Source organism: Penicillium arizonense (assembly GCF_001773325.1).
Source record: "Penicillium arizonense strain CBS 141311 chromosome Unknown PENARI_contig014, whole genome shotgun sequence".
Lineage (NCBI taxonomy): Eukaryota > Fungi > Ascomycota > Eurotiomycetes > Eurotiales > Aspergillaceae > Penicillium > Penicillium arizonense.
The window spans coordinates 732,046-753,922 of NW_019173291.1; the positions used below are offsets into that span (position 1 = coordinate 732,046).

Genomic DNA, 21,877 nt, shown 5'->3' on the forward strand with positions numbered 1-21,877 from the left:
GTCCATTGCCAAGATGTGGTGAGCCTGAAGGTGTGCCAATTAGAGCCACGATTCGAGAGTGCTGGTTAGAACCTTACTCCACTCCCCCGCAATACACTTTCAATTCTAAGTCCAGCCTTATGCCCAGAACTCTTGGCCACTATATCAATGGGTCTAATGTACAGAATAAGGCGTCCGAGTTACTGCAAGGCGTCCGACTTCCTAGGCTTGCCAAGATGATCTTCATTCTCTTCCTAAACAGGAACAATAAAACTAGACAGCAATACTGACTTCTGGTGCAGCACTGAAGGTATAAATATCTGTCGATATGTTCCTCAGAATCTCAATTTCTCTCATCATCAATCCTCTCTAACATATCATCTTTCTATCAGATTCTTTATACTACAGTTTTCTAGTATGACATTCCTCCTCTTCAAAACACCTTCGCTAACTCTCCCAGTCTATCAAAATGAAGTATATGTTCTTGATCGCCTCTTTCCTCGGCCTAGCCATGGCCGCTGGTAACTGTCCTGACTTCCCTTCCTGCCATTGTCCCGGGGACCTCTGCAGAATCGGTAGTGGAACCCCCGGCGACGGCGTTTGCTGCGAAGGCAAGAAGTGCGTCCGGAAATCCGGAAGCGAGAACTGGGTATGTCTTTTGTCTCCCCTATGATTTATTTAGCAATGACACTAATATTCTTGGTATCAGTACTGCAAGTAATAAGCTTTGCCGAGTTACTAGATAGTGTCATGAATCGGCTGTAGGGGGTGGGTTTGGTTGGCACTACACTTTTGGATTCCGAGATCTAGAGTCGTTCCAATAGCAAAATCAATATTCCCATCCTGATCTTTTTCTAAGTTTTCTAGCAACGTTCATCTATATGCTCTGAATAAAAAGTCTCAGCCTGCGGCTGTATCTACGCCTTTGGTAGCCCTATGTATCGACTGTTCGGTCGGACCGTGCGGAGTTATCTAATGCTTCGAAGATATTGTAGCGTCGATTAGGCGTAGTTGGGTTAGAGTATCTTTTTATAGCATTTTCGGAGTTCTTTCTAAGGTGAGCCGGAGTACGGTTGTTAGTCACTTCATTTGGTCGATATTAAGCAAAGAGCGCTTAGAGGATGAATATTTAGTGTCGAGCTCCCTTATTTCATCCGCATGGCGTCGCGTCGGCGCATTTTAGCAAGCTAGGTTTCCGCTCTCGCGTACTTCTCCTATATGACTCTAAGCTTGTTCTAAACAGTTTCAAGGACTTAGTGCTAGATCAACTTGCTTAGGAGAGGTGTGGCTGAACAGCCTCCTAAGATTGAGCTGGCTCATACCCTGTTTGACGGGTATTTGCTTCGGCTTGATTGTGTAGTTGTTGTTTGGTTTCGAGCTTGCGATTGGCCTCTGCTAGTTGCAGATTGGCTGTTAAAGAGGGTTTTGAGCATTACGACTGGTCTTGTTTCGCGGTTGACCTTATGATTCAAATTCTCTAAGCTTAACGACAACTTTGTAGCTGTTACGTGTATACAGCCACACACGGGCACGCACGGCAACCTGTGAAGCCAAATCGTACTTGATAAAACTAAACCGGAGGCAGTTTCCGCCATAGTGGTCCGATATGGTCGTATGTACTGTACTACTTCAGAGAAGGGATATATACATTATTGTGGTATACTGAGAAAAGGGTGGACGTCGCCTTAGGCTCGCGCGAGCTAGGTGAGAAAGGTGAGTGCGCAGTACTGGATAGGGTGAGAACTCGGGTGAGAATCACTCTTCGTCGCGCGACTGTCGCACAGACGCTTTCAGCTGAGCAGGGGTAGAATGTTATTGGGCCATATATCTCTCCTTGTAGGTAGTTTCACTATCGCCTTGGTGGTGGGGCTTGAGATAATTTCTCTGTGTAAACATGGAAGCCAATTTAGAATATTGCTGCTGTATAGATAGTTCCCCACTGCGGAGCATGTCGTGTATAAGCCCATGGTTTGAAGGGGCTAGGTTAGACGCCATCTTGGTGTGACCACTACTGATTGTTAAGAATTACCCGTACCAAGGAACGAAGGCTTCCAAAGTGGGCTATAGAGGTGCCAGTTGTATAAAATTACAGGATAATACACTCCGCTATATATCCAGATTACTCTACGTAAGAAACAAGACAGGGCCCACTGACAGGATGGATCATCATGACGAAAATGCCAGGAAAGCCCTTGAAGGAAATATGGCGCTCTCTATCATTTGCCTGCTATTACCCTGCATTCTTGAAATGGCCACCACGACGTCTAAAACCCGACCTAGGACGATACAAACATGAACCGAATGGAGAACCCTCCGATCTTTACTGGGAGCACCTATGGGAACATGAGGTCACTCTCCTCCGTGATGTGTTCATTGAAAGGATGAAAAGACTAGAAACGGGATGGCTGGATGTTTTCAATAAGAGCCAGCGTCAAAGAGACTTCGATATTGCAGTGCAAACTTGCGATAATGACTGTTGCTCGGCATGTACGCGCATGGATCGATGACCTCACTGCTGGGGTAGACAGCCCTCGGAGCCTGCGCGAGAGGATTGATGAGGATTAAGCATCTCTTAGTTTCTCATCATCACTGCACATGATACATACGACCACAAGTGGGCGGGAAATCGTCCCGTTATATCTCGTTGCAACCTCCAGCGAAGAGGATCTGATTAGTGTCAAGGCGGAGGGTCTGGTAACATTCATGTTAATGGATCACGCGAGTTACAGCCCATTGCATCTCACTATCTTCCAATCACTCTGATTCAGCGACTCAATTAGTGCTTCTGTGCTGGCTCTCAATCTCTTCCAATCTAGTAGCAATCCTTGCTTCTCTTTGAAGCAGCTCTCGGTATTCTTCTCCTTTCCTTCCCGCCATGGACTCGGGCCTACTATCAAGGGCTTCTGCTTGAGCGGCCAAAGCCCGTTTGCGCAAGTTGATAAGCCCAAGCTCCTGCACTGCGATGTCTGCCTCCTCAGCTAGCTCATTTGTACTCAAGTTTACTGAAGTCGACGTTACAGTCTCTGTTTGGAAGACTGGCGATGAGACAATTATGGGAGCAGGGCTTAGTACAGGCGAAGGACCATCCTTTCGGTCTTCAGTGGCACTGATCGTGTCCAATTCTGCTGCGCTCAAGTCTCCTCGAGCGTGGCTCTTTGCCGTGCTGACCTCGAGAATCTCCGTAGATAATATCTCCTTTGGATTTGCTGCGGCGCTGGAGTTCCCACTGATCTCATGTGGTTGGGGAGTGGTCCCTTCGCCCTCCAGTTCCCGGAAGTGCTTCTGCCCCTTTTGTAGCTGCTCTGGGTTGGATGGATTGTTCTTTGCTTTTTCTCGTCGCCACCAGAAGAACAACGCTGCAGCCATCAACAGCAGCCCAACGCCGACGCCGACACCAACTCCCACACCAATCCGGGTCTTTGAGTCAAAACCACTCGAGTCTCCATTCGAGTTTCCACTTGAGCTCTCCGAACTTGCACTATTGGTGCTAGTACTCGCGCTGGTACTCGTCAAAAGGCGCGTGAGGCTAGCCTCCTTCACGGTCGCAAAGTCAAGCCCTGATATCGTGGGCAAGGAAGCCGAGGGATCCAAAGTCCAGAGACTAGTGCTGGAGGTAGGACAGGCAGGTGCAGTTGTGACACGAACTGTACGTGAGCTTGTGGTAACGGAAGCCCACTGTTCTTGAAGGTTGGTATAGTCGGCCAGCAGCGTCGGGGTGACCGCCGCCGACGAAGACCCAGTCACGTTCGGGTATGACACCAGTCCTCGTCCAGGGCTCAATACTCTGCGCAGGTATGTCAGCTTGCGCACTGGTGCACTGACAGGTTGAGAAGAAAGAAAAAGCATCTTACTCTTCTCGCCATCCATATATGATGGCACCGCTCCAGTAAGTGGACTCTACCGACCCAAAGACGGCGGACTGGTCACCGAAGCTTCGCGGTGTTGTTGAGCTGCAGCCATCTTCTGAAAGGAAGGTCGGTATTCCCAGAGCTGTTGACTGCTTAACGTAATCGTCGTAACCGGAGCTTTCGATGGACGAGCTTCCGCACCAAGTATACAGATCCAGTCCGAGGAAATCGATGGCATCGCTGCTATTTCCGCATGCAAGGTACTCTCCCAGCTTGAGCCAATTCGTTGAGGTGAGCATCGTCGTGTAGTACCCGATGGGTAGGTTTAGATATCCTCTGGCGTTTGCGTATGCCTTCATGTCTCTCACTGCAGCCTTCAATGATGGTGCATTGACAATCTGACTATCTAATCAGAGGTATTAGCACGACAGCAATGTCTGGAAGAAGGTCATCGCACCAGCAGCAATGTTCTGGTTGCTCACAATCAGCCCCAGGGTGTTCTCGTACCCTGCGAGTGCATCAAGGACAGCCGAGTATTGTGTAAAGTAGTACATATCCCAGGTATTGTTGCCCTATCACAGGATTTAGCATGCGGCCTCAAGACCCTTGGAATGCTTTGCGATCAGTTACCATGGCCCAGGTACCCTCCAAATTAGCGATAACATAGATGCCATGGTCGTAAAAGATCTGCATGCACTTGTCGTGGTTCTTGGTCGCATCGATCGCATACACACTAATTACATTTGCCCCTAGCTCCTTCATTAAAGCGGCATCGATTGCACATTGTTCCTCATCGGCCAGGAGATCAGTATAACCAGCGGTGTTCGTGTCCCAGATATAGGCGACACCTCAAATTTGATCTGTCAGCTCAACCCGGGTCCAATGTTTTGAAGATGGTATTCACCTTTGATTTGGAATCGCGAATTCTCCCCCGTAGTCCCGTTTGAAAGACTAAAGCCATTTCCTAAAGGCGTGATACGCCGAACACCTTGGGATGCCATGTCTCAACGACAAAAAAATAATATAAGAGAGCGGAAATGGGGAAAATGGGGCGGCTGGCCGGACCCAGTCCTGGTCCGGCTCACTCATGGTCTAACTAGTTATGCATCACTCCATTATTGTCACGTAAGCCGGCCCTTATCAGTCAGGCGATGGGTGAGATGAGCCCCTATCATCAATATAGTGTACAGTGTACATACAGTGTACTGTATATTTGGCCCCCACGACGCAGCCCCCTCTGCGGGTGAACGATCCAGATGCCCTTGATGAATAATAATAATGTATTAGGAGAATTAATGAGCTTTGATTGGCTCGCGACACAGCTCGATCTCGAGAAGCTTTCTGAGTAGATCAACCCATTACATGTATATGGTTGGTATAGCCAGATTACGTACTAGGTGTATGGGCTTCCAGTTCTAGTGCTTCCAGTTCTAGTGCTTCCAGTTCTAGTTATGTGCAGATGCCAAGATGCCGAGTGTTTCAAAGGAAAAGACACGATCTAATGATATTCTACCTTAGTTTACTGTAGCTGAAGGGGTCAATGTAGTGGTCGCGCGACTTAGGTGATTCTCACCTACCACCCTGTCTATAGCGCACTCACCCCTCTTACCCTCTGTCGCGCGACGATAAAGCGGCTCTTATCCTAAACTCACCCGGGCGACACCCACCGAGCTATTGACCGCATATAAGCCACACGCCGGTGAGTTAGTAGTGTGGTGGGTGACCACTAGCGAATTTATATTTAATAAGATGTTAGATTCTCCTAGGCGGCGCCCTTCTTTTTTTCCCCCTTTCTTCTTACTGTCTTTTGAGTACTAGGAGGACTGTGTTAACCGGTAGAAGCTAGTAGCAAAGAGTTGTGATTTAAACAACACACCTGCGAGAAAAAATCAGTATAGGGGGAAGGACACGTCAGCGGTTTAGGGGCGTGCAGGATATTCCGGTGTTGAATAGTGGTGTTCAGGGTATTCAGGTGAGTGAATGGGCTAAATGGGCTGAAGAGTAGGGCGGCAAGAGGGAGTTTCCGAACGAACCAAAAATAAAGAGAAAGGAAAAACATACAACAGTATGTCTAAGGTGGTGGTCACCTAGCGCCCACGGTTCGGGCATGGGCGGCTCGCCGCTCTAATTCAGCCCTCCTCAGGGCACTCCGGGCAGATATTCACCCACCTGAATATTCTTCACCCGAATATTCAGCCCGTGCAGCAAAAGGTACATTTTCCCATTCTGATCGAAAAAGTTGTAAGTGACCTTCGTTTTTCCTCCGCTTTCATCTCTCCAGCCTCGATTTCATCTCTCCAGCCTCGCTTTATCACTCCAACCTCGCTTTGTCACGAGCAAGATGCGTACCAAGCATGACCCAACGTTGAAATATATGGCTAATGTTGTGGATTTCGGGGAGCATAGTAACAATGAAATCCAGCGTGCAGTGCTGCCACGAACAGAATCTGGTTACAGGGACAAGTTACTAATTTTCGACAAGTGAGTCTCAGCCCTAGGAGCAGAGAAACAAATCGCTTAATTGTGTCTATATCCCTAGATTTGTCAAACTACATCCACAGGCCGTCATTCCACCGGACATCAGAACATGCAGGGCTTTTCTCGAGTGGGTTGCAAGAGCAATGCACGGTCGGATCGAAGAACGGCCTACAGTCGAGACGATTCAGGGATTTTTCAGGCAATTCGCCACAGGCATGAAGAGAGAAAGAAACTTCGAATTCCCACCAGCCACTAGGACTACGATCAATGAGGTCTGTACCAGCGTTCTTTTCAAATAGATCAGGGCTAATACTAGATAGTATATCGTGGGAGAACTAAAGATCATGATCCCTCTCTCAACCGAGGAAATGAATAAAGATGGCGGTGTATCCCCAAATGATTTGACCATCTTGATGACTCAATTATGGTGTCGAGACCACCATGAGTATCGTGGAAACCCTGCCGATCGGGCCCGAGTTCAGCTGAGTGCCGCAATACTCCTATATTGCTTTACCTCTGCACGTACAGGGGAGGTTCACGAATCAACCGCTCGGAGACATGGAGCCCAGAAGATCGGGGAGGACAGCGAGGATGCTGAATTGGAAGCCCGCGTGATGGCTGCCTGTTATAAGGTGTGTTTGGAAAAGGAAAATTAAGCAGTGCTTGAAGCTGACTGCATCAGCATTTCGAACTCACCATCGAGACTGTGGATGGTATGATAATGCTTGTACTCACCTATAAGCGCGAATTTGTTAAAGGATATTGGCGAAAGAAAAAATGGGCGATTCCCAAGCACGCATTTTATGAAGTATATGCTGAGGATGTGCCTATATTTCTAAACCTTTTGACATTCTTTTTACCAATGGCCACCGCAGACAAGGCTTTCACAGATTACGGTTCAGTGAGCGAAATCCTAGATGCTGTCGAAATGTATGAGCAAGTCGGTCCTTTGGAGGATAAGATCCTTGAGGTGATTCATGTGCGGCAAGTGATGAGAGATCTGCCGGTTTTTCGTCAATATCTTGAGCATGATGTGGACAATTTCAAAGGCCACGCTAGGGGAGCGGATTCCTTCGGAAAGGCCTTGGTCAATCTAGGTCACAGAAGTGGCTATACGCTGAATATTACTGTACGGGCGTGTCGAAGATGGGCTTTACAGCAAGCAGGTACGGATTCATTTCAAGCATAGGCTCACGAGCTAGCTGATGATAAAATAGATAAGACGTATTCCGAGTCTGCAAGAATGAAGTTCGCTGGGCAAACCAACCGGGACACATACGGAAAATCATACGCGCATCCTCTTAGTGAGGTTGATGGACCGGCAAACTACCTCGGAATTGCCAGCAGACAAGAGCATATCCAGAATCGTCGGGGAATGGGTCTTTACCGCAATTCCTCTTTATCGCAGCTCCTTCCTGCGAAAGCTGAGTATGAATTTCTTGCCCGAGAGGATGTTTATGCTCTTGACCAAATCATGGCAAAGTTGAGTTTGCTACTCCCAAACGCCACGCCGGAAGAAAAACACAAAATTCAACTAAAACAGAAGAGGGTGTATAATGAGAAACGGAGCCTTTATAATGAAGAGCTCCGAAAGGCCCAAGCGCAATCAGGGAGAGAACATGGAAGTATTTACACTGAAACCATGTTCCACTACAGGAGAAAGGTAATGCCTCATAGAGACTTCTTGGCTAGCACATTGCCTTGTAAGCTCAGCCTCCGGAGTTTAGATGGAAGAAGAACCCTGCAGGCGTTGGAGTCTCTCTGTAGCGAGACAGACACGATTTCATACCGCGATAGCCTCAGCCCTCTAGGCCATGCCTGTCTCTGTGGAAGGTCCATCGAAGAGTATGTCGTGCCTTTAATGGGAACATATGACTTTGCTATTACTAACTTGAAATAGATTCAAGGATCACCGAAAATGGTTACATCTCTACCGTTGCTACTCAAGGCATTACAAATCCACCCACGGATTTGCACAAATATGCTTTGAATGCGACCTATGGTTTACCAATGAATCAGAGTGGGAGAATCATTGCCAGGAGCATCTTGATAATCCAGGCGATTTGCTCCGTTGCGATCCTATGATCTTTCGGAACGCACCTATAAAGCCAGGGCTATGTCCGTTTTGCCTGGGTGCCAAGAGAGAGAAACCGTCAAAGAGAATGTTTCAATTCGTCCTCTCACCACCAAAGTGGCACTCCCATATTGAAGATCATTTGAAAGAACTCAAACATGATTTCGACTGCAAGCATCCAGCCTGCTCCACAACCTTTAAAAGCCTAGAGGAGCTTACCTACCATCTCGTTGACACGCATTGTTGGCGCCCTAGGCGGCAATCCCCCAAGAAACGAAAGTGGGCAGATGTTAAATTTGAGGCACAGACATAATTAATGCCCAGAGTGGACGCATGGAAATGCACCCCAAGCCGCATCAGTTAGGGGCAACAAAGAGGTGGTCCAAATGCTACTGAATTATGGTGCCTAGTGTAGATGCAATAACAATGCAGCAAATATTAGCAGAGTCATGTTAGAATTCAATTTTCAGAATGTAATAGATACATAAGTCTCCTAACGCCAAATTTGCCCGCTAGCTAACTTTTCGGCTGCGCTTCTTTGTGTACGATAGTCTATGTAGCATAAAATGCGTCATTGATATTCCGCCTTCAAGCTGCCAAATGATGTGGTGTAACTTTGCCTCCAAGTACTGTACGGGTCATTTTTGGCAAATATCATTCATGGAAATATTCCTCATTAGGGTTCGGGAGACGATCGAATAGTGTAGGCGGTGACACCGATTTCCGGAAGGACTGTATAAATCTCAGCCCAATCCAGAATCCGGGAAACAAATCAGGACAACCCATAACCCACGCGATCCTCCAGGCGGCTGCAGAGGCTCAAGCGCAAGGAATCACGCTCTGTCTCCAATGGATACCTAGCTACTGCGACAAACCCGGGAACGACGCAGCAGACCGGCTAGCCAAGGTCGCGGCAAGCCCCTGCAAATCGCACTCTTTCCGCTCTCTGCTAACAAGGGAGAAAGCCTTCATCCGCGACAACATCCGCGCTCAATCGGAACGTGAATAGAACTCATCCACCAAAGGAGACCACCTGCGAAGAATCGGCAGCGCTTTACCATCCAACTACACCAGGAAGCTGTATGTCAAGGATATAGATGAAGCATGCGGAACGGATGGAGATATGATCCGCACCGGATCCACATGGTGTACATGGGTTCCCCTGAACGCGAGGAACCTACCTTTCTTTTGCTTCCTCGCGCTACGTCTTGTATCTAGAGTCAACTGTAGTTGTTCCTAATATTGATTGTTCATCTGAAACACTATCCACCTCTATGTATACGTGAGATCCTCACACTGTACCGAAGTCTGCCCAGGAACTGAGCGTACTTGCTTACACAGCTGCGCACGGGCCACAATTGGTTGTCTACATATGCCAAGGCCCACCGATTTCGCGACGACGGTCACTGCACGTGCGGCGCTCCAGAAACAGTTATCCATGTGCTAGTGGACTTTCCAAGATTGACAAATTTGCGCAGGGAGCTAAGGAGAGAAGTTGGGCACGCGTTCAACTTCATTTCGAGTCTGCTGGGAGGCTCAACCGAAGGTAGGAAAGTTAAATCTGACACCGTCTTGGGCTTCGCAGTGGCGTCACGGTGATTCTAAAGTCGCGCACCATGAGGACAGCCTAACAATGGGCGTGGCAATTAGGCCACGACAGGCCTTGACGAGGCTCTAAGTTCGTTTCAGGAAGTGGGTCACTCTACATATACATACAGAGATATAACTTATATAGTTGCTGTAGCCTGCATATTGCTTTGCAAGTTGATTTCCCAACTAGACTAAAATACGAATCCGTACCCAGACTAGTGGGATATGGTTTATAATCCAACTTTGCATTGCGAGGCGTCAGTGTAAATCCATCCATCCATCCATCCATCCATCCATACTGTATAAATCAAATCCAATACTCTGTAGACGACATCAATTTAACACCCTGGTATGTTCACCTCCGATATCTTCCCTGTTCTTCGACACATCATATCGAAATACCTTCGATTTGAGTGTCGTGATCACCATTCTCTGCAAAATTAAAATTTCCCAGGAGCTGAAGCTTGACTAGAGCCTCCAATGCCGGCTGACTGGAACTGAAGATCGACAATGTTCACTAATCCTGTCATTTGATGGGCTACTAGCCCATAGAGCTCTGCGACGATACTTTCTTCTGCACAGACTGAAGTGGAAGACGATATATCAATTTCAAAGCCAATAGAGTGGGGCTTTCTACACTAACCGGCAATTAATCCTTTTCTTCCGTCCCCAAAAAAGTCATTTGGTATAGCATCCTTGGCATTCACAGCAGAATAGAACCTGAAAATTCTCCCGTGCTTGCTATTCCACGTTTCGTGAGTGTCCTGAGCAGGTCGGGCGGATGGTATATGTAGCGCGAAATGAAGGTTCTAGTGTTGTTAGCACAGAACAATTTCAAATTATCATGGTTTCCACATACATAAGCCCCATTATCCTTCCGAAGGAGCTCATCCATCCAGTCATATATCCAGTCGAAATTTGCTTTTCTTTCGTCAGAATGTGAAAAGAGAGGTCAAATGTCGGGAGATAACTTACACTCATGATCAACCTCCCACACGATGAATATATCGCAATGTGAGTGGTTATTAATATTACTCTCAACTGAGAGTCTAATATAGGATAGCAATGGAGCAATTCCAATGCCAGTGCCAATAAAAAGAACGCGGCTATACCCTGCGAGTCCCTCTGGGCGACCATACGGTCCATCCAACCACGTCAAGAACTCGCTTCTCGGATGACCTATTAGTCTTTGCGTGAAGCCCCGTTCCCTACGTGCCAGCAGCGTGATGCTTGTGGCATTTCCATTTACATCGTTCTCCCACCAGGATATGGGAAAGGAATATGTCTGGAGAGCAGCACGCAAGCTGACACCAGGCATCCAAATGTAAACGCTCATTCCAGGTTGAATCCGGAATGGTCGGTTGATGGGGATCACGACTCGAACAGCATCAGCATGTTTCATCCGAATGATGACTGCACGAGATGCGACTTTTGCGTACTTGATATTCCGAATGAGAAGCAATACCCATCGAAGTGAAAAGAGGAGAGAAATAGTGACGCTAGGAACCAGGACTCCTAATTGTGGGAAGTTCCTAGAATTTAGTAGGTGGCACAAAACAGTTATGCCAACTAGAACGGCAGCAATTCCGTGAACTTTAGATAGTATCTCTATTGCAAACCTCCGAAGGAGATGGGTAATCATGGCAAGGGCAATGCCAGAAAATGCCTTTGTAGTGAATGTGTCAGTACGATTTAGAAAGAGTAATTAAATCTTCTTACCAGCAGCCCATAAAGTTGCAGATTCCGCTTTAGGTGCCACCCGGCTTGGTGTATTGCAACGGACATGTGAAGAACGCCTTGCAGAGTGGACATTATGCCTAAAGTCCCATGTATACCCTTGAATGTTTGAATTGAAAGTCCAAAGATCTCGGCGAGGAAATTCAATCGATCACTCATAAGAAGGGGGAACAAGTTTATAATGGCCATATACCCTGACCGAATTCTGATGTCAGTCAGGCTATGCGTTTGTATAAACGTGCTGACTAGATTGCTAGCCCAATAAATCAACTGTAAGAGTAGCCAGGCTCTCGATCTTCTTCTCACAATGGGCGGATAGACGAGATACTTCAAGATGATCACTGTTGCCCGTTGTGCAGGAGCGGCTAGCGAAGTTCGGACAAAGTTGAAAGCGCGACTTGTATTAGTCCACAGAAAGAACAAGAGCAATAACCCCCCAATTATGGTGAGATATAGAGTGGAGGGATCAGTTATCCTCATTCTGTGAGTGGAAATGCCTGACGGTGTGGATAATGTTCTGTTTGATTGCAGAAATTAGTATTGGGGTCCTTATAGACGCAAGAGCGTGTAAATTTGGCGGACCATCAACTAAAAATAACCACGCATGTACATACACCCGTGGGCGATACGACAACAAGACAGAAAGTTATTTTTAGATGACCCAAAGTATATAGTGTACAAATCGCCACTGGAGACTTTTGATTTCATCAGGTCTACTCTACACAATGCCGCAATCTGTGGATCGCTCCGGTGAAAGCCGCCGCCGAAAAACATGCTTCAGAAAGATTCGTCAGCTCTGCGCTCTGTGTCGAATGAGAGCAATGGTGGTGTTGGTTGATAAATCCGATCGACATTGGATATTCAAAACGCATGATGATATTCCAGATTTAGAACAAGTAGGATCTATATTCTTCATCCCTTCGTCCATCAATTAACCTTCACAGCAGGCTATACAGCATCCCCAGACTCACACCTATGATGATTTTGAGCCTTTGCCTCCTTCCAGCCAGCGGACTCCAGCTGCGCAGCCACCTCAACGCCAGATTACCATCTTAGCCCCACCAAGCTTTCGGCGTGACTGATGTGGGGCTACCGTGGGCGAGCCGCTGAAAGACTGTCTTGTGGGCTGGTATTGATCCTAGGCGCTATTGTATAAAGGATGCTTGTTTTTCTCTACCATTCTATTCCATATAATACCATTTGATCATAACCTATCACTGTCAAGTCCATAATCTTATTCGTAATGGACGTCAACCAGCCGGAAGATGGCATACCACTTAATGCACTGGATCATATCCTTCGGGATGGTGTGCATACGCTGAACACCGACTGTCTTCCAATTTACTTGGAAGCTCCAACAAACGTGAATGCACGTCACTTTGGTGATCTCCAACAAGAAATCATACGCCTTCGTCAAGAATTAGCTTGGCATCAGGAAGCAAAGGAAGCCCTCATGGGTCTTTTTGGGGATACAAGGGAGATATATCGCCTCCTTCAAAAGGCACTCATCAAAGCCAGGGTCCAGCATGGGGGAGACAAACATTTTTCAGAGCTGGCGAATGACGCACAGGATGCCAGTTTCCTTCTTCGACAATGTCTGCAACGAGCATCCCACAGACTTTCGGAGTCAGAGAGCCGTCTTCTCGAGGCCCTAGGTATCTCGTTAGATGATACAAATGGGAGAGACATCACAGTGCTATAGATGAAGCTGGCCAAAATTTCATTTTTTTAACTTCATGCTATTTAAAAACTCGTGAATCTTCCGCTCCGTTTCTCCAAGGCACCGGCCAATGCTATGGGCTTTTTTGAGGTAAATAATAAAAGCCTGGCGTAAGCGACGGTTTTCAGACAGCAAAGTTGCCTCCCTATGCTTGTACATCTCGATCTCGGTTTCCAATTTTTGAATGGTGTGCATGGAGTCTTGTAGTTGTTTTTCAAGGTTGTGGGTATCTGCTTCAAGGTCGTGGATACTTGTCCGCCCTTCGGAAGGGCAAGGCGAGTGAGCTCCGTTGCGAACTGCTTGGATGTCTCCGCATTTTAACCCATTCGATAACTCAATATACATGTTCGTCGACATATCGCTAAGCTGCCTGTCGAACAAGTGGCTGGTCGCATTGCTAAAAAGCCAAGCATAGGCATCTTTTTCCGATGGATGAAGGCGGACTTCTGACGGCCCCACGCGCAACCCGAGTCGATTATCTTTGTTTTTGATTTAGCAATGTCCTCCCCTTCCGTCTTCGCCGGGCATTCTTACTGATGTGGTTTGCGAGGTCTTCCCGACATCTCCTCCTTTCCAGAGCACGTTTCCTATTAGCTGGGTTTGACATGTCATGCAGTTGAAGGGCCTAAGTTCGGCAGTCTGCGACTATATACCGCGTATCCCATGGAGGGAATTGGGTCCCCGGGTCAATCCTTGCCGAGGGCGGCCCGCCACGGAAATAGAAATGTGCCAAATGATGAGGCTCATCACAAAGTGGGGCGGGCCATCGTGGGCGGTTCGCCCAGGCAGGCGGTGGTCGGTCACATTTATGATTAAAGTTATTTATATCACCCACTGCGAGCTCGAGATATGCTAATGTTTCAGACATAATTTGTCTTATTTTTGATGTGCTACATCCTTGTTGTGAGGGCTGCTTGCACACACTGCGAACTTGCTATTGCCGGGCTTTCAACGCTATGAATAGTACCATAGTTGAAATGTTACGAATGTTGAAAGTAGAAAAGAAACATTTGAACATTTTCCACTTCTAGAATGATGCTCCTTACCTATATTTCTCTTAAATCATCTTAAAGTTCCCTGGAAGATGCCGAATCCATTCTCAAAATATGATGCTGCTCTTCATTACTTTAGCCTACTTTCAAGTGTGTGTTCTAGCAGCTGGAAGTGCGGCCAGGCATGACATACATGCGATAATACCGAGAAGCACCCCGGTGAGCACCACCGTAATTACCGCATCAATGACAAGCACCGCGACTCGATATACTACGATTACAGTCTTGGAAAACACGTCTTCAGCCAGATATTTCCACAGTCCTCTGACACATTCGAGTACGAAGAGTCTTACTCGAACACGAACAATGCGGCCCCAGGGCGCCCCTTCATCTTCGACTGACGTTTTGTGGCATACCCCAACTACAAAGACTAGGGCAGAAGGGAGCGTCAAGGCGACCATCCACCCGACAAACCACGGGAGCCGTTTTCCCACCTCTACGCCTATTTCCACCCCTGCCACTCCCACCATACACACTCCCATATCCCCAACCGCTTCATCACCTGGATCGATTTCATCGAGTGCCACCTCAAATGGCACTGAATTGGCGCAAGTCCGGCTGCGAACAACATTGATAATAGTGCTAGGGTGTATTTTCGCCATATTTGGTTTCTTTTGAGTGACAGCTAAGGGACGTATGAGGGTAGAATGAACGGCGATTTTCGTGTAGTATGTAGTATAGTCAAATAAATAAATTGAGATGAAATTTCCTCGCCTTTGTACCCTTTCGATTATGGCAATAAGGAATGAGACTAAGGATGAACTAATTCATTTAATTAGTGGCGCTAATACGACTATAGTCGTGGGCGGTTCGCCCACGATTCCGCTAATAGCACTAAAAATAAGCGAGCATGCAATCTCCCCCTTGTGGCTACTGCTCAGAATGATTTAAGCTCTCTCTCCCCTGCATAGACATAAAGAGAGAAAAAACATCAAGTATGAGTGAAAATCGGTGTACGCTGTTCCCAAGAGGTACGGATATTGCATCCGGAACTACCCCACAAAACGACAATCATGACGATAGCAGAGAAATAGAGAGCCTCACTGACATTAATGACAATCGATGTACTGTGTTTCCGAGAAGTGCGGAGATAGGCGACAGTGAATTTGATACCAGAAACATCAGTCAGCCCCAAAACAGGGAAGTGCGGCGCCTTCAAAAACGTCATTTGCCAGCGCGATGGCTCCAGCTCCCAGTCAAGAGGACCACCAAGGCTGATGAGCCACGCCCCAAACGCCAAACGCCATTATTTTGCAAGGACCACACGCCTTGGATGAAATATCAAAAGTTCAAAGAGGGAGGGAAGCCGGGGAAAACCTGCCTAGCCTATGTCACCGACTCCCCGGGAATGGTAGTTGCAATAAAGGAGTATAAGACGAGCGGTATCGACAAGACGTGCCATCTGAAGATGATCAGTCACCCAAATGTGGTGAATCTCCTTGATGCATTCGAACAGTCTAGAATTCTGTATCTAGCATATGAGCTTATGGATCTCTCATTGGAGCAACTTCAGTCTGGCATCCAATTAAAGGAGTCTGACCTTGCCTTCATTTGCAAAGAGGTGAGCTACAAAAGCATACTAAACATTTCTCTTGCACACTGATATTCATATAGCTCTTGCATGGGCTTTGGTATATTCACCGAGATCTCGGTGTTTGCCATACAGCCCTCACTTATGACAATGTGTTCATATCATCGCAGGGTAGGGTAAAGATTGGTTAGTGAGGACAATGAAGATGAAGACTGGGACTAAATTCAAGCAGCAAATATAGCAGCCTGTCTGCTTGAACGACATCAAGGGTCTGAACAGTTCGATATCAAGTCTATTGGTATTATGATTTGCAAAGTCCTCGAGCCAGGGCTCTCTACTCATGACCTTCAGGCTTCTCATGCCAGTCTCTCCCACGGTAGCGATAGCCTACGTGCGTTCATTTCTACAACTGCGACAGAAACAATACAAGCGCTTTTGCAGGTATGGGATCGCAATAAATACGCTCCGCTCATTACAGTCACTAATTCCTTACTAGCATGTCTTCATATCATATGCAGCTGCTGATGGATGCTTGGTTGTACCTGTTATGAAGGTCCGAGGGTTGGTTCTACATGATTACGAATAATGGACAAATAATCGGAGCTAAAGCAATTGATTCGTGCAAATTAAGAACTATCAAGTAATTCAAAAATTCCGTTCTGGGCTTGAGACATGAGATTGCTACTCAAACCCATTCGATCATGCTTTGGTCCGACTAAAATAAGCTTTTCACGCATCGCTATGTCGTAGAGATTTTTAAGAAGGACCAGGTGTGGTCTCTTACGACCTATTGATATGAACATCTGCTGTTGGTGTGCCAGCAGCTGCACCTTTCTATGAAATAAATGGTCATCTTGGGGCCTGCTTGACAGCTGCGCGTACTGCCTGGTTTGCCAGGAATAGAGCAGGATATCATCCGTTTGCGTAAGTACGTCATTGATAAAGTTTGAAGGTGTCGTTGAGGGGCTAAGTGACATTAACTGATCATCCACAGCCCAGAAGTCGGATAGGGTTGATATGGAGCCGGTTTCCCAGGAATCGGCTCTTGAATGATGGGCTTGTGGCTGGCTGAGTGGATCATCGCTTTCACTCAAAGCCGGCTCAAAATCTTCAGGCAACTCATGTTCCTGATGTTCAGCTTCATGTTGAGGCTCATTGTGATGCTTTGTATTGTTTTCTTCGTTTCCCCAAGACTGCGTATCGTAGCTCTCGGACATATCGTCGTGGTAGTTATCTCCAGGGAAATCAGAGTCATCATCCGTTGCCTCGGAATGTGGATTGATTTCGCCGAAGAATGAGAGAAATATATCACGCTGTATTGCAAAGGAGGTTGCATATGACCTTGGAACCACTTCTTGTTGGTAGATATTTGTGAGAAATAAGAGCTGTCGATCGCTTAGGTACCTCTTGTAAGACGGCCGACTACAACGGAATTTCTTGGGTAGATTTTCCAGGTCCGTGGTGAGATGTGCTTCTTCCATAGGTATCCGAATAGCCGAGGCGTTGCTGATTCTATCGGACACGTTCTGAGCGACACTTATATTAGTCTCGGTATCAACATGATACCGATCCAGAGGCTGCAGCTGGTTAAGAAACTCTTCAGTGACGATTCGGTATCGGTTAGCCGCAGCTTGTCTGTGTAAGGTCAAGATCTCCTCATTCTTGAAACCCAGCTTGACAGCTAACTGGGCTAGATTGATAAGTCTTTCTGACTCAACCCCAGATGGCTTGGCCTTCCCCTTTTTGTCATCTTGATAGGGCCTGAGGCTAGTAAGGGTCGGAAAGTCACGCATGGTGGCAAGGAAAAGCTGTCGATAGCATATACCCATGCTGTCCCCATCTTCGTCACGACGTTCAAATATGTCTTCGGCAATTTGAACGTTATATGAACCAGTTTGATCTCGCGTATAACATTCCAAAAACCCCCCAAACATAGTTCCCCTATACCCTTCAGGCTGCAAGCTTTTGAGAGCGATCATACAGGCCTCGAAGTAGATGAAGTCTTTGGTGAAGGTATGGAACGATAGTATCCTCCCACTGACTTTCGTAATTCTGTCTAATATCTGGGTACGATCTTCATCAGACTCTAATTGTTTAAAGATCTTCCGTCTCCGTATTCTGTCCTGGATTATGGCCCTATCATGTAGAGATAGGCGAGGCATAAGCGTCTCCAGCTCCTTCACCGTATCAGGGTCTAGGAGCTCTGGCGAATAGCCCTCCATGATGAATGACCACTGATCGTGGATGCATTTTAAATATCGAGTAATCTCCTGGATGCTAAAGTTAGTAATATAAAATTTGTATGACTAGACAGACCTGCCTCAGGACACTTCACTGATAGCCATCGGCCAAGATAGGACAATTTAACGGCTCCCCATAAACCCAAGAAGGGCAATAAGTTATCGAAGGCCCTTTTGATTCTTTTAAAATCTTTCTCCATTCGTGCAAGTTCATGATGTACTCCTTTGCTGAATCTGCCCCTCCATCTGAGCTCTGAATCCACATCTCCAATTCCTTCGTAGTGTCGTACGTTCCGATAAATGTCACCGTCACAATATGGCTGGTCATTTGGATGTTCATCTCTGATCCCCTGTTTTATTTCTGACCTCATATCTTCTTGGTGTGAGAAATTGTGCACATCAAAGTGAGATAGAAAGTCTTACCATCACTATAAAATTCAGCCACCCACCATCGCGCAGACCTCTTGATTGCAGCCAGGACCCGGTGATTTCCATGCAAAATATTCAGCCGCACTTCATCTGGGAGGTTTAAAAAGCGCAATGGGCCGTTTAGGAAGGCCTCAGTTTCATCCTGAGCAGCCAGAGCTTGCTGAAGAACATCATTGGTTATTGAGACCTTCACATAATTCTCAGGGTTCAGGCGAGAAAGCCCCTCTGACTGAAAGACTCTGTCCAGCCGGTCCACATGCGAATCTCGAATAGTTCGAGGACCCAAATTATCTATTTGGAAATGGTGCAAGTATATCTTCGCTCTCCCTTTGTAGCAGTTCTGCCGTTCCTGGAACACATCTTCGTGAAAAAGTGACATGATAAATTTCCGACACAAAAAGATAAAAGCCGGGGAAAATAATGACACTTGAATCTTAAAGAGATTAAATTTTAAAGGTGTTTGAATAAAAAATCCCTTTAAAATTTCGTGTTCGGAATATTCAACTTTCCGGAAAATTGGAGCGCGCAAATTTTAAGAGGTGGTATAATTTAAGTGATAGTAAAATTTATGGCCCGAAATTTTCGACCGCTGAGAATATTCCATTATCCTGAATATTGTGCACCGATAATTTTCGGCTTTGGCGGTGTTAACCGGACATAGGGAATTGGCGTAATGGCTGTAAGGCGCAAAAGCGCAATGTGGACAACGTACATAAGCGTCTTCCAGGAGAGATAAATATGGAGACCACTGACTTCTATAAATTTGATATAGCCACTTTCCTTTCGTCCCCATTAATATTTAAATCACTAAGTTCAATTATCCCATATTATCTTAACTGCCTCAGCATGGGGCTTTTTTCCAAAATCGCCCGGAAATTGGGATATGTGCGCGGATACATAATAGTGGTACGCCAGACTCGTGGAGAAACACGGGTCATCCACTCCATCTGGCCACCTTGTGAAATTGTAAGAAAACCAGAATGATCCCGCTATTCGGAGCTGACTCTAAAATGTAGAGTGACAAATTCGAGCCGTTGGTCGACCTTGACGTCGAAGAGAAAGTTGAAAATAACCGGGGGTTCCACGTCTGACACGGTCCCGACCCTTTTCCTCTGGTTATATATTACAGATTTCACGATGTTTCTTGTTATTCTCCAAGTATAGTTTCCGGATATATAGTACCAAAGGCCAGGCTTTCAGCTTCATCGGTGACTCAAGACAAAGAATGCTTAGGGAACCTAGTCCTAATAGGAGAATATATGGCTATCGCAGATTATAAGCATTTCTAAGCTGTTAAAAGAGGATTTCGAGTTATATATCGTAACATATTAAACCACTAAGTGCGTTGAGCTCAAATTTGGTCTTGAACAGTATATACACGTCTATCCTGCAAATGGATAGCATTTGACGTACCCCGAAAAGCTTGCTCTACAGAAAGGGCATGCTTTTGGATCAAGTCTTTCTGCGCATGATTCACAAACCATGTGCCCGCATAGCATAATATGCCAACAATCCGGCTACCCGTAGCAGATTTTGCAGTCCAGAATGCGTCGTTGGGAAAGCTCCTCTTGATGCCAGCCTTCCTGTAGGAGAAGCTTATTCTGAAGTTCCTGGACTTGCTGTTGCAGCTTTTCAATATCTTGATTGAGCTTTTCAACCTTTTCATCGACTGTCTTACGCAGCTTCTTGAAAGAGGTATCCTGGTCCATCATTAGCTCGGGAAAACGGAGTGTGTTAGAAATGCTATACAGCAATATTCGAAATCAGCTTTACCACTACACTCTCTCGAATCCATTCCCAAACCCTGACTCGAAACACGCTAATCTAATTTTAGATCTTCCCCAGTAATCCCTGCAGGACGGTATTGTACTGGTGACGCGCGCTTCGCACGCTAATACCCTGAAACGAGCAAAAAGGAAAGGCAGGTACAAGAGGTTAAAGTCATTCGTTTGCTTGACTGGTACTTGGAAGACAAGGGAACATTGACCAATGAGAAGGTAGAAATCATCTGACTAATAACCGCTACATCTTGGAAAATAAGGGAAACTAGATATGTTAGTCAACTATCGTATTTTGACTATGCAAGTATATCGGCGTATGATGTTTTTCGTGGTCTTTGGTCTTTGAGAACGCCTCTCTGCAGGTGATGTGGTAGCCTGTGGCGAGATTTTCGCTTCGTTGGCAGTATCTGGCCACGTAATTTGCGTGGCCTCCTCATCGTGACCACTAGGTGCAATTATTTTAGGAGATTCCTGGAACCGGTGTGGGATAGGAAGGGAATACACGTTTTTGAACTAACTAAGAACTGTCACGCTCAGAATCAATGTGTAAGAGGTTCTTCTTGGTAGTAAGTCTGTCTAAGAACTCTAATTCTAATGAGTAATGTATACTGGGGCACTTTCTATTGTATTCTATACTTATCCACCACCAGATCGCTCCTGCTCCGACGCAAGGAACCCTAACCAACTATCCGTCTGCAATAGCAAACCTAAACCCTGTCCGCCCTTTAAATATCACGAAAAATGTTGCATATTAAAGGCGTCTCGTAGGTCCCAGATTCTACCTATGCGTGGTACCGACGATAAACCTCCCTGCTCCCCGGCGTATCCCACAAGTATCCACCGTCTAGAAGAGGGATTCTAAGGTCGGAGATGCTTAGCATCCCTGTGTTATAGAGAAGGTTCGCTTTGAACAGAGCTAGCGCTAGTCGATTAGTCTCTTCTACCTATGTCCACGAGAATAGTAGCGATTTATTTGGCGTCAGCTGTGCACGGATGCGGCCGTAGCAGAATAAGCCACCGGCGATACAAGTTGTCGTTAGTGCGCGGACTATCGATGAGCAACGGTTCTGCAGATCTGGAGGGGCCTCTCTCATCGGTGCGAATATCACGTTCAGAAGGACGGCTTGGAATGTCGACATCGGCCATGATGTATCCTTGAAGTCTTTCTGCGACTTCCAGTCTCCCTGCGCATGTGAGAATAGTTACGAAGGCCGATGGACCGAGAAAGATTCAGGGAGCTCACCATGCGACTCTCTAACAATGTCACTAATTTCTCATGCATATTCTTCGCTCTTGTCCGCGCAGCCCTCCCGCCAGTAACCCATAGCCCGATCATAGCAAAGCTTAAGATCAGAACATGTGGTTGCGAGTCTTTACTTAGGTGGAAGGAGGGCTTGTGAATGATCGGCCATTGAGAA

At 46.5% G+C, this 21,877-nt stretch overlaps 8 protein-coding genes across 8 annotated transcripts; 4 read left to right on the plus strand and 4 right to left on the minus strand.

Annotated features, from left to right (window-relative positions):
• Positions 1–448: 448 nt before the first annotated feature.
• PENARI_c014G07287 (uncharacterized protein) lies at positions 449–700 on the plus strand (the record flags this gene model as incomplete). Its single annotated transcript, XM_022633550.1, has 2 exons — positions 449–628; positions 689–700. 2 exons carry the CDS (start codon positions 449–451, stop codon positions 698–700), a joined length of 192 nt encoding a protein of 63 aa, XP_022486530.1.
• A 2,033-nt stretch (positions 701–2,733) lies between these two features.
• Positions 2,734–4,828, minus strand: PENARI_c014G12331 (uncharacterized protein; the record flags this gene model as incomplete). The annotated part of the gene is made up of 6 exons (XM_022633648.1): positions 2,734–2,738; positions 2,871–3,763; positions 3,831–4,233; positions 4,285–4,399; positions 4,458–4,675; positions 4,732–4,828. The coding sequence occupies 6 exons, from the start codon at positions 4,826–4,828 to the stop codon at positions 2,734–2,736; spliced, it is 1,731 nt and encodes a 576-aa protein (XP_022486744.1).
• Positions 4,829–6,746: 1,918 nt separating this feature from the next.
• Positions 6,747–8,390, plus strand: PENARI_c014G01724 (uncharacterized protein; the record flags this gene model as incomplete). The annotated part of the gene is made up of 6 exons (XM_022633426.1): positions 6,747–6,750; positions 6,834–6,937; positions 6,988–7,471; positions 7,523–7,968; positions 8,117–8,150; positions 8,206–8,390. The coding sequence occupies 6 exons, from the start codon at positions 6,747–6,749 to the stop codon at positions 8,388–8,390; spliced, it is 1,257 nt and encodes a 418-aa protein (XP_022486730.1).
• Positions 8,391–10,618: 2,228 nt separating this feature from the next.
• On the minus strand, positions 10,619–11,781 carry PENARI_c014G08306 (NADPH oxidase family protein; the record flags this gene model as incomplete). The annotated part of the gene is made up of 6 exons (XM_022633571.1): positions 10,619–10,624; positions 10,677–10,778; positions 10,829–10,890; positions 10,945–11,501; positions 11,589–11,635; positions 11,689–11,781. 6 exons carry the CDS (start codon positions 11,779–11,781, stop codon positions 10,619–10,621), a joined length of 867 nt encoding a protein of 288 aa, XP_022486497.1.
• A 1,168-nt stretch (positions 11,782–12,949) lies between these two features.
• On the plus strand, positions 12,950–13,408 carry PENARI_c014G02430 (uncharacterized protein; the record flags this gene model as incomplete). Its single annotated transcript, XM_022633443.1, has 1 exon — positions 12,950–13,408. One exon carries the CDS (start codon positions 12,950–12,952, stop codon positions 13,406–13,408), a length of 459 nt encoding a protein of 152 aa, XP_022486577.1.
• Positions 13,409–15,886: 2,478 nt separating this feature from the next.
• On the plus strand, positions 15,887–16,595 carry PENARI_c014G03550 (uncharacterized protein; the record flags this gene model as incomplete). Its single annotated transcript, XM_022633469.1, has 4 exons — positions 15,887–16,039; positions 16,093–16,180; positions 16,239–16,450; positions 16,506–16,595. 4 exons carry the CDS (start codon positions 15,887–15,889, stop codon positions 16,593–16,595), a joined length of 543 nt encoding a protein of 180 aa, XP_022486723.1.
• A 113-nt stretch (positions 16,596–16,708) lies between these two features.
• On the minus strand, positions 16,709–18,231 carry PENARI_c014G02918 (uncharacterized protein; the record flags this gene model as incomplete). The annotated part of the gene is made up of 2 exons (XM_022633452.1): positions 16,709–16,713; positions 16,794–18,231. The coding sequence occupies 2 exons, from the start codon at positions 18,229–18,231 to the stop codon at positions 16,709–16,711; spliced, it is 1,443 nt and encodes a 480-aa protein (XP_022486634.1).
• Positions 18,232–20,195: 1,964 nt separating this feature from the next.
• On the minus strand, positions 20,196–21,852 carry PENARI_c014G06875 (uncharacterized protein; the record flags this gene model as incomplete). The annotated part of the gene is made up of 3 exons (XM_022633536.1): positions 20,196–20,378; positions 21,569–21,643; positions 21,703–21,852. Coding segments are annotated over 3 exons (408 nt in total), but the record flags the coding sequence as incomplete, so codon positions are not given.
• Positions 21,853–21,877: the final 25 nt, after the last annotated feature.